This window comes from Maniola hyperantus, chromosome 20, assembly GCF_902806685.2.
Source record: "Maniola hyperantus chromosome 20, iAphHyp1.2, whole genome shotgun sequence".
Taxonomy (NCBI): Eukaryota; Metazoa; Arthropoda; class Insecta; order Lepidoptera; family Nymphalidae; genus Maniola; species Maniola hyperantus.
In genome coordinates this window covers 10,058,233-10,070,123 of record NC_048555.1, presented here as the reverse complement: position 1 = coordinate 10,070,123, position 11,891 = coordinate 10,058,233, and the positions used below count along the sequence as shown (strand labels likewise).

General features: G+C 41.0%; 3 protein-coding genes across 5 annotated transcripts in view; 1 reads left to right on the top strand and 2 right to left on the bottom strand.

The window, feature by feature from the left end:
- Nucleotides 1–11,891, bottom strand: part of LOC117991896 (PX domain-containing protein kinase-like protein) — a 129,433-nt gene that overhangs the window by 70,069 nt on the left and 47,473 nt on the right. The window lies entirely within an intron of this gene.
- Nucleotides 1–11,891, bottom strand: part of Rich (Guanine nucleotide exchange factor subunit Rich) — a 36,438-nt gene that overhangs the window by 20,114 nt on the left and 4,433 nt on the right. For 2 of the 3 annotated variants that reach the window (XM_069505572.1, XM_069505573.1), the window contains 10 exons: nt 11,516–11,539; nt 10,493–10,584; nt 9,553–9,669; nt 8,933–9,089; nt 8,366–8,479; nt 7,879–8,133; nt 7,202–7,370; nt 6,576–6,767; nt 6,332–6,483; nt 5,053–5,124 (listed from right to left, as the gene is read on the bottom strand). In XM_069505572.1, the coding sequence (XP_069361673.1) occupies nt 5,053–5,124; nt 6,332–6,483; nt 6,576–6,767; nt 7,202–7,370; nt 7,879–8,133; nt 8,366–8,479; nt 8,933–9,089; nt 9,553–9,669; nt 10,493–10,584; nt 11,516–11,539 (1,344 nt within the window). The remainder of the gene's footprint in view (nt 1–5,052; nt 5,125–6,331; nt 6,484–6,575; nt 6,768–7,201; nt 7,371–7,878; nt 8,134–8,365; nt 8,480–8,932; nt 9,090–9,552; nt 9,670–10,492; nt 10,585–11,515; nt 11,540–11,891) is intronic. The other variant, XM_034979518.2, reaches the window with a different exon arrangement.
- On the top strand, nt 903–3,197 carry LOC117991909 (cuticle protein 7-like). The gene is made up of 3 exons (XM_034979547.2): nt 903–961; nt 1,730–1,804; nt 2,285–3,197. The coding sequence occupies exons 1-3, from the start codon at nt 944–946 to the stop codon at nt 2,777–2,779; spliced, it is 588 nt and encodes a 195-aa protein (XP_034835438.1). The 5' UTR covers nt 903–943; the 3' UTR covers nt 2,780–3,197.

Here is an 11,891-nt window from a genome sequence, read left to right as displayed (position 1 = left end):
CCCATGGAATTATGCTATGACTGGTTAAAAATCTACTGTTTACTAAGCTATTACACTGATCGCGAGCAATTTACTCTTATCCGTTGAGGAGTTCCAGTATCTATCTTCGAAGATGTTCATCAGATCTTCACCAAATTGAAATGGGACCAACTTTGAAGTATACCCTTTCAAACAAAAAAAGAATTTTCAAAATCGGTCCAGACGTTTTTGAGTAATCGGGGAACATACATAAAAAATAAAAAAAAAAAAATAAAAAATAAAAAAAAAAAAGATTCCGACGAATTGAGAACCTCCTCCTTTTTTTGAAGTCGGTTAATAAAAAACAGGTTTATACAAGTATATGGGCAGTGTTCGGTTGTACAATAAGTAACTAATTTGTTAAAATTAAAGGACCTAATTGAAAAATATAACTAACTACTTGTTTAGGTTCTAACCAGCACAATCACATAAATATTGCAATGTATGTGTGTGTGTATGTTTGTTACTCTTTCACACAAAAACTACTGGACGGATTTGGCTAAAATTTTGAATGCGGATAGATTATACCCTGGATTAACACATAGGCTACTTTTTATCTCGGAAAACCAAAGAGTTCCCGGGGGATTTTGAAAAACGAAAATCCACGCGGACCAAGTCGCGGGCATCAGCTAGTAATAATATAATCGACAGCTACAACTTGCTGTTTGGTGGGTCGTTTCTTGTTAGCATTGGCCAAATTAAATGTCCTACACACAATGTGTCTAATTAGTACAACTTTATTGATCAAAATATATTATGGCCAATATAAAAAGTAAAGTGAAGGTAATCCATCCGTTGAAACTGGGAGCCTGACAAAAAACGGAGCGCGACCAGGTCGAATAATTAATGTAGTATAAATGAACTAGCGCGCGATGACAATACCACAGTGCACTTCGTTTGCTTAGTGGAGTACATCGTCGGTAAAATGAACTCACTTTTGGTGGTAAATATCAAATTATCGAATATCATGACATGACCCTATTCACAAAATGACTCCAAATAACAAAATCAAACATACACTCATTGACTGACATATGACTTCGTGTGGACAGGGCTATTGAACAAACAAAATGGCACCGACTTATTGGTGCTTATGCACCAATGCAACCTCATTGACGTCTGGATTTCAAACGGGTCGTACATTAGTATTTAAGAGGTAGCGCTGATTTATTTGGTTTCTAAACCGTGAAAATTTTTGATCACATGACCATATCTTATCATTATCATATATCGATGCATGCACTCTTAACAGTCAGTCGAAATGACAACATCCAACATGCACTCTTAACAGTCGTCAATCGCTCCACACAAACGTATAGTAGTATATGGTTTCTTTTTTATTATTATTCAGATACAAATTAGCCCTTGACCGCAATTTCACCTGGTGGTATAAGAAGACATAGTCTAAGATGGAACGGGGCTAACCTGGAAGGGGTATGGCAGTTATTATTAAACCCATGCCTCTTTAGTTTCTACACGGCATCGTACCGGAACGCTAAATCGCTTGGCGGCACGGATTTGCTGGTAGGGCGGTACTGCCCACGGCCGAAGTCTCCCACCAGAATTCTCATTTGATTTTGGATATTAACCAATCAAACTCTATTTAATGTTGTAGACACGTTCTAGTTGAATGTTGTGTAGTGTATCCAGCATCTCTAATTCAGTACAAAAAGAAGTTATTAGTTCTAACCAATACTATCTCACTTTGCAGGTATTCTGTTTCATCGCAGTAGCGGTAGCTAACCCGCCTGCTCTCTTACAAACATACGCCACAGTTGGGAGCATTGTGAGTATTATGTTCTCTATTTCATGTTTAAATATGAATTCAATCATTTAACAAATAAGTATTCGTGTAGATAATTTATTTAATAAGTTAATTAACACACCAGTCAGTCAGAAAATTAGTTATATTTTTTTCTAATTTAAGCGCATTAAATCGCTTAAAAACTAAACTCAATAGTATAATAATATACTCACTAATAATAAATTCTCATGTTTTACAATTTCCGTAAATACTTCCGTGCCTATTAATTGCATATTGTATATAAAAGCAGATGGGTCGAAAATGAATTTTAATTTTGTAGATTGAATCATAGGTATTGCACAATTTTACGCATTAGATTGTAAAAAGAAAATTTCAATTTGTTCTTGCCTACAAGTAATTCTTGCAAATTATATCATTATCAAAGTTTTTAAGAGGTATTTTCATCTGCCGATATAAATGCTTATCAAATATCAATATGGGAATGTGACTTTTCTATTGCAGCCGAATCCAAACTACTCATTCAACTATGCTGTAAACGATCCTCAAACCGGTGACAACAAGGCCCAATGGGAGACCAGAGATGGCGATGTAGTCAGAGGCGCTTACTCATTGGTCGAGCCCGATGGCAACATTCGCATCGTCGAATACGTCGCGGATGCCATCCACGGTTTCAATGCCGTTGTCAAACGAGCAAGACCAAACTTACATCCAATATCTTTGCCAGTCGCTGCGCCAATCATCGCTGCCCCAATTCAGGTTGCGCCAATAGCAAAACAAATTTACGAGCCAATAGAGCCGATTCTACCAATTGTACCAATAGAGCCAGCACCGCTGCTCGAACCAATTAACCCTTGGAGCTATTTACCCATTGGAAATAATGCACCCTGGGTATCTGTAACTGGCACAACTTATAAGAAAGGAAATATAGTCCGCAGATGGACAGCCGGTCCTATATCTTTAGACGGACAATCGGTGACCGTAAAAACCAAAAAATGATGTAGTTTCTAAGGTATATTAAACTTTTTTAAATAGGAAGTCCCATTTGCCGTGTCGAATATAGATGTGTACAAAAAAGAATTGGTAAACTTTATTCCGAATTATTTAAATTTCGCATTTTAAAATCGATTCACCTATTTACGTATACGATTAAATTCATCGATTATTTTCGATACTTCGACTTTGATAGTTTGCCAAATTATGTTTTGATACGTAACTTTCATGGCAGAAAGAGACTTGGCTATATGAAAAGGACAATAAATATAAGCTTTGTGCTTTAACAACTTCTATGTGTATAGGTAACCTATTTAGTTACTCACGGCTCTAGTGTGTTCTTGCATGAAGACGAAGATGCAAAGATACACATAGGTCATTAGAAGTTAAGCTGACTGAATGTATCCATAGCAATGAAGTGTACCTGACGTTCATAAGTGACTGTAAATAAATTATTATAACTATTTAATTTATTTTTATTTTATACTTCCCCAAAACGTTCAAAAAGCATATATTTACAGTACGCAGCAGAAAATAATGTACATAGATTTTTAGAATGAGATTTCGGCTTTGTAGAGCGCTGTCTCTGTCACTCATACCTATGTGACGTTTTGTCGGTCTCAACGACAGAAACAATGTTCTAGAAAACCTCTATCTCTTTCTAAAGGTCGATGTACATTTTTATTTTATAGAGATAGCGAGCAAACGAGCAGGCAGGTCACCTGATGTTAAGTGATTACCGCCGCCCATGAACATTTGCAGCACCAGAGGAACTACCGATGCGTTGCCGAACTTTTAGGAATTTGTTGGTCCGCCCCTTGAATAACCCCATGTTGTAATCTAGTGGGATCACCGCCGATGGGAGTTGGTTCCACAGTTTGCATATTTTTCTGCGGCGTACTGTACTTGCTAATGACCACAACTTATAGTACGATTCAAACTTAAATCCGTCTGCGTGAAGCTAGCTTTGCGATCTTGCGCATGGTACACTCGAGAACTAAATCACTTAACGGGCGGCGGTAGGTTCTACCTCAGCTTAAGCAGGCTTAAACAAAGTGACTTGTCAACTCGACTGTACAAACAAACAAGACACGTATAGCGAGAGAGAGACGCATCAAGGAACTGGCGGGAATGTAGGAGCGAGACGTGCGCTGTTACCCTCCCCGCTATCTCGGGCGACCTTGGACACCCAAAATGTGTGTTCTGCGCAACGTCGCGCGCAAACTTTAGGCCCTCAGGGGCGCATTTACGTTTGAATCGTACCGTACAGTGTACTCCGCGTGGATTTAGGTTTGGCGGGAAGGGTGTAATGACGTGATGCGAGAGCTCAATGATTGGTCAACTTGTGACAACTGGCACCCTCCCGCACCGCTCCACTACCGAGTACCGCAGGAGCTTACTCAGTTATGCGCTATAAGTATAGATTTTGTCCTATTGCGTGTGCTAAAAAAAGAATTACTTTAATAATAATTACATCAGTACCCTTATTATAAATGTGAAAGTGTGTTTGTTTGTTGGTTTGTCCTTCAATCATGTCGCAACGGTGCAACGGATAGACGTGTTTTTTTGCATGGGTGTAGATAAAGACCTGGAGAGCGACATAGGCTCATACACTTTTTATCCCGGAAAATCAAAGAGTTCCCACGGGATTTTTAAGAAACCTAATTCCAGCTAGTAATCATATAAATTTGATTCAGATTCATTTACTGGTAAATCATATTAGTTTGCGTGCGGTAACATGCCCTATTATGTCTGATTAGGTAATAATATGTAATTATTATAGGCCAATTAAACTTCGGTTTAATTCGAGGCAATCTATAGAGGAAGTGATACGTGAAAAGAAGTTCAATTAGATACATTTCAACAATACCTATGAAGCAATCTAATTATGTGTTAAAAGGTTGTGTAATGTATTCTTAATTACATGAAATGGAAAATGTGCGTTGTAATATTGTTTGACATAGTATTTTTTTTCCCGAGTAATAAGGTATCCTAGGGGTCTGTTAAAAGGTCTCTATTCTTTCTTAACTAACGCATTTTTGAGACCGCCTGGTTATCTAGGGCAGACCTAGCATGACCACTACGAGAATCTATCTAAATATATAAAAGGAAAAGGTGACTGACTGAAAACCTACTTATCGCTACCCCACTGCGATTAACAAATTAGAGCAAAAGATTGGACCCGTGGCGGATCCGATCTCTCGCTAGAGATAAGTAGGTATTTTCTTCAAGTAAGTATTAGATGTGAACTCTACATTAAATCTATTTCATGGACGTACCGGATTGTTGTCTTCATCGACATCATACTCTTCCCTTTGCACCATCATAAGTTTCCCGCTTGCATTAATTACCTGTGTGAACAACAAATCAGAATAAGTGTGCATTTCCACTGAAGCGAAAACATGTTTTTAGGGTTCCGTACTTCAAAAGGAAAAACGGAACCCTTATAGGATCACCTTGTTGTCTGTATGTCTGTCTGTCTGTAATAAACCTACAGGGTACTTCCCGTTGACCTAGAATCATGAAATTTGGAAGGTAGGTAGATCTTATAGCAGACATTCGGGGAAATATCTGAAAACCGTGAATTTGTGGTTACATCACAAAAAAAAATTTAAATATTGCTATTTTCAACTTTCAAAGTAAAGATTACTATACCAACTGGGGTATCATATGATCATCGACTTGGATTGGGATTTCATGTGCGTATTTGTCATGAGATTCTGGTCTACCTATAACAGTACATACGATTAAATCGAATTCAATGTGAGCACTCCCATAGTACTTGAAGGGTCAGGATCGTTCGTGCCTTTTCGTACGTGTTCACGCGACCCATTTTCATACGAGATGCAAAGTGAGCGCAGGCTTAAACTTCGTTACTAAAGCCTACTTGCATTAAGCTGATTCAGTAAAATTTATTAATACAATGAACCAAAAGCTTTGCTATAATCCGCTAAAACGGGTCGAATCTGTATGGTGCAACATGCAGCATGCGAAATGCACCGCCCGCCCTCCCACTGCTAAACATGCAGGAAGTAGCAGCCACCAGGCAAGCAATACGCACCACCACCACGCAGCACCACACAAATCCCAAACACACTCGACGCACGTTTCGCCCCGACACCGGACATCTTCAGGAGATGTAGACCCTACAATGCACAGTTGCAAAGATTGCAAATTCGACCTGTTTCAGCGGATTATAGCAAATTAAGCTTTTGGTTCATTGTATATCATGGACTTCCGCAAAGTAACGCCTGCTACATTATGCTCTTGGGGGAAATTTTCAGTATCACAAAATTTTACTGAATCAGTTCGGTCCTTATGCAAAAGATTATGTTAAATCCATACTTATAAATACGAAAGTGTGTCTGCCAGCTTTTTTTTCCGAATTCCAGATATTCCATCTGTTTGGTACACAGACAGCTTGCATTCCGCATAGCATACGGATATAGGCAATTTTTAGTCCGGAGAATCCGAATCGAAAAATCCCTTGGGATCAAAAATAATCTAAGTCCACGTGGACGAAGTCACGGGCATCATCTAGTGTAAAATAATACTTACCAGCGAGTGCGGCGCGGCCGGAGGATCAGTGCGCGCGAGGTGAGAAGGTGAAGGATCTTGCAGGCGACAGAGGGAAGCCGACACGACGCACGCGGGGTGCGACAACGCTGATATGTCCACCGCCTGCACGCAGCGCACTTCGATGTTGCCATCTATGACACAAGAAAATTTTATGTGAGCCGGCGCGGCGCGGCGACTGGTTGATCATGATGATGATGATGATGATGCATGCTTGGATACTCACTATTATCAATCCTATTCAGCTCGTAGATAGTGACGAGAGCGTCAGCACCGAAGACCACCAGTTGATCGTCCAATATGTCCAACACGAACACCTGTGCTTGCACGCGAACGATCTTCGCGAAACGGTTGTCGAGTTTCGCGTCTCGCGGGTAGAAGCGGATTTCATCGTGACCTTCGATGATACTGTAGCAGCCTGTGAAGAAATTGTAGACAAATCCTAAACTTACAAACTAGGGGTTAGCGTGCCACCCCGCGGCACTTATCTACGCCACGGTCATCGACCTCTAGTGTCAGTCATGTTTTACTAGCTGATGCCCGCGATTTCGTACGCGTAGATTTAGACCTTTAAAAATCCCGTGGGAACTCTTTGATTTCCCGGGATAAAAAGTAGTGGCAGTACCTGGAGAGTGACATAGCACTCTCCAGGTCTTTAACTATACCTATGCAAAAAATCGCGCTGATCCGTTGCTCCATTGCAACGTGATTGAAGGACAAACCAACAAACAAGCCACTTTCGTATTTATAATAGGGGTAGTGATAATCAAGTATTGATAACGACTAATCACATCCTACTTGTAAATTTTTAGGACGTTACACTTTTTTATGAGGAGCATAGTCTATACGCACCAACGACGATGTAGTCGCGCCACCACAGCGCGCCGGCCGTGACGACGAAGTCCCGCTCGTGGGCCTCGTTGCCGAAGAGTTTCCAGCGCCGAGCGGCGGAGCTGTAGTGCGCGAGGCCCGCACGGCCGGCCACGCAAACGTGTTGTCCACTCGGGTCCACCGCACTGAACTGCCATAATGGTCAAAATGTCAACATAGTAAGTCACATAAAACGGTGATAGCCTAGTGGTTAAGACGTCCATACGGTGGGTCCAAGTTCGGCGTTCGAGGTTCACACAATTCTAACTGTTCGGAGTTTTGTGCAGTTAAATATCTTGCTTTAACGGCGAAGGTAAATATCGTGATGAAACTTATTTTTTCTACTACTTCTCATTCTAAGAAGAAACCCGTACTCAGTACTCAGACAAAGAGTTTTGGGTTTTTGCGTATTGCACTTTAATTTACTGCTTATTACAAATTTCTAAATTTCAGCAGGTGCTAAAATGGCGACACCCCCCCTAGACTAAGAACCCTTCCATTGTTAGACAAGTCGCAGATACCCGTTGGAGACAAGTAGCACACAAAGGAGAGTAGAAATCCCTATAAGAGGTATACCTCTAAGGCTCTACCAATAGACTTGGCTAAGGTGACCTATTACAGTGAAGTGTTAAGGTAGAGATAAAAAAACAATAGCTCACCCGTAAAGGCCAATTGCTAGCAATATAAGTAGCGGGCAGCTGCAGCACCACCCACTGCTTCCTGCACTCGTTGTCGTCCACAAACTCCTGATACTTGGCGCTGCTGTCGTACTCCACCGGCTGCTCCGCGCCGTTCTCTTGGTACGTGTCGGAGGAAGAGTCGATGATGGACATCTTCGTCCGTCGAGTGAGATTGTCATCCAGGTTTACGTAGAGTTTGTCGTCCGCTTGAAGGTATAAGTGCCTTTGATTGCTCTAGAACAAAGTTTTTTTAAAATCTGCTTTTAAGGAGATTAATTTATAGGTGACCTATGTATATTTATATGTAACACATACTAAGATTGACAAGCTGAAAAAAAACCATTCATTCTCGTCCAACAGAGCAAGGCAAAAAAAACAGAAAGAAAGCAAGCCATGTCAGCTATAAAAGTCTCTGATGATCATGTCGGGGGACAAAAAAGGGGACACATTAAAAAAGAAAACTTACCATTCCAGGGTTGACACTGAGGGGACTCTTGACAAAGTCCATTTGAATTAAATTTGACTTTAAATCTTCTTCTATTTTGACCATCCACAACTGGTATCCTTCTGTGGCCCATTCCTGAAAATAGTGAATGCAGAGTTCCACAATATAGTCCGTACAAAATGACTTTTCACGAGCCATTTTAACTCTATGGTTCAACTGGCATGTCACACTTCACATTTAAAATAAGGACTAAAATCGTACTTTTGACATGAAATTTGACACAAAAATTTAAAATGGCGCGTGAGAGTCATTTTCACGCATTATACAAACTTTCATATAATACTAAACTCAATAGTTTTGTCTCCGCTTATTTTTTCTTGACGCGGCCAAACGACACCTTGCTTATCAAAATCTGATAGAGTTCGGCATTTTATGGAGGGACCAGTGAAACGATTGCGGGTTGTGGTTCATCAAATCCTGGCCCAGGCCGTAGTCAAGCGAGAGAGCACATGAGCAGAGCACCAACAGTGATACACCTCCTCCTTCCCAACTACATTATAGCTACTGCTCCACTTTAGAAATACATACCATACTGCAGACAACGAGCGGATTGTGTCGCGCCAAATCCTGACTCAGGCCGTAGTCCCAAGCGAGAGAACACATTAGCAGGGCGCCAAAAGTGCTCCACACCGACACACCTCCTCTTTCCCAACTAACAGCAACTGCTCGACCGTCGCCCGTCCATCTGAGGATATAAGATAAGAGGATATAAGCTAGTCGATGCCCGCAACTTCATAAGACCACTTGTCACCTGTGCCATTATTTTTTCCTAAAAATAGAAATAACTAGCGTTTGCCCACGACGTCCGCGTTCAATTTCTAATTTCCCATGAGATCAAGAATTTTTTTGGCCGTAAAAGGTCTCACTTATTCATTTGCTTAGTCTCACCATGACGTTTCCTTTTTCGCCAAATGGTATGGAATCCTTCACTTCAATCTTCCAAACCCCCCCTCCCCCCCTCTTAATGTCTTATAGGTGAATTTTTAAAAACCTTAGCTAACGCTTAAGCCCTAGGCAAAAGTTACCTTCCAATTTTCAAGTTTCTAAGCTTTATAGTTCCTGAGAAGCTCCTGAGATTTCGTGATTAGCCAGTGAGTGAGTGAGCGAGTGTTATTTCGGTTTTAGAATATATAGATAACATTCCATACCTTAAACACTTAACTGGGCCGGGATCGCCGGGAAAGTCCTTAGAACTAAGCGCCATAGTGTGTGATAGCTCCAAACCGCCCGTCACTTCGTCTATCGTGAACACGTCCACTTGAGAACTGTCAAACAACTTTTACAATTAATCATTGTTAGGGCCACAAAACTGTGGTAGCCTAGTGGTTAGAATGTCCGTAAATTAAAATATCACTTGCTTTAACGGTGAAGGAAAACATCGTGAGGAAACCTGAATGCCTGAAGAGTTCTCCATAATGTTCTCAAAGGTGTGTGAAGTCTGCCAATCCGCACTTGGCCAGCGTGGTAGACTATGGCCAATACCCTTCTCACTCTGAGAGGAGACCCGTTCTCTGTAGTGAACCGGCGATGGGTTGATCATGATGATGAGGGCCATTGTTGTACACAATTTTACTAAATATAGTGCAATTTTTTTCCGCAGCGAGCATTATGAAAGGGATAGCAATACATTTAGATCTGTAATTTCAGTAGAGATTGTGTCAGTTTTTCAAGCTTTAAAGATCAAATATCAATAACCGTGTATTGGTAGAGAAATCATACTTTATAGTATGCATAGCTTGCTTTATAGTCATATCCTGTTTGCGTCCACTGCTGGACATAGGTTTTTCCAAGAGCCTGCCACGGTCCTCCGCCTTCCTCATCCATCCGCTCCCCACCACCTTCTTAAGGTCATTGGTCCAGCGGGTTGGAGGTCGTCCCACACTGCGCTTACCGGTACGCGGTCTCCACTCCAGAACACGTCTGCCCCATCGGACGTCGGTTCTGCGACAGACATGACCTGCCCATTGCCACTTCAGCTTGCTAATCCTTTGAGATTTGAGATGTCGGTCGCTTTTATTCTTCTGCGAATTTACTCGTTCCGGATTTATTTTTATTTTGTAGTCATAGCTAATGAGTAATCATGCTTACTTTTTCCTACCGATGGCAATAAGCCTAAACTTATGGTTGACTCGAACGCAAGTCGCGTCGTCGATGCCCTGCGCCCATATGCCTTGAACTGCCTGTAAAGAGTACACACTTGTTTTTCAAAACTATCCATATCCATACTAATATTATAAATGCGATAGTGTGTGTCTGTCTACTAGCTTTTCACTGCCAAACGGTTTAACCGATTTTCATGAAATTTGGTACAGAGGTAGCTTACATCCCGGGGAAGGACATAGGCTACTTTTTATCCCGGAAAATCAAAGAGTTTCCACGGGAGCGTTAGCTAGTCGGGGTATAAGGCGGGGGGGACGCCCCGCACGTCACCCGCGCTCGCCCGAACCGGTTAAGCGCGAGTGTGCAGGGCGTTCCCTCCCCGATTGCAATCTCGAACTGGCGCGTACGATAGTCGCTGACTTTCGGCGGCCCATTATTATCTACATTCTACGCCAATAAGCGTAACTAACGCAGAGTGCAGACTGGCAGACTGAACGAAACGGAGCTTCATGAAACTTCAAGTTCACAATGAAGTTCACAGTGAGACTGGTCAATCGGCTGTTGACATTACGATAGGTCTGAGCGCTAACTTTGATCTGGTGCGTGGAGCCATTTTTAAAATACCTCTATCGACTAAAATCGAAAACATTAGCTACATTTCCTTTACTCAACTTAGATCTGGTGCATGGAGCAATTTAAAAAATACCTCTATACACTAAAATCGAAAACATTAGCTACATTCCCCTTACTCAACTTAGATCTGGTGCATCAAGCCATTTAAAAAATACCTCTATAGACTAAAATCGGAAATATTAGCTACATTCCCTATTTATCGGTCCCAAGACAATTTTCTTAGATAACACAGTTATGCAGCACATATGGAACAGCTTTCTCAAGGATGTTATGTTAAACTATATTCATCAATTCAAAAATAGATGAGAAAATCACATTTGTAGCTTACAAAAAGTCGTAGCTGATACAGAAACTGTCACTTGTGTTAATGTATCTTACCCTTAAATCCGTCGCTAAACTTATCTGAGATGTAGAATTGAAATTAATTCAGGAACACTCGTAGATAAGGGCATGACGTACATGGATATACAAACATTACAAATTACTTAATAATAGATAAGATTATTATATAACTAAAAAAGATAAAAAAATATCGGTTAAAATATCAATATTAGGTACTTCATGTATAAATAGTATTAGGCTAGTAGAAAGCAGCGATAGCCTAGTGGTTATGACGTCAGCCTCCTATCTGGTGGATCCAGGGTTCGATCCTTGCCTCTACTACCTCTAACTTTTCGCAGTTCTGTGCATTTTAAGCAATTAAATAATCACTTGCTTTAACGGTGAGAAAAAACATCGTGAAGAAACTTGCATG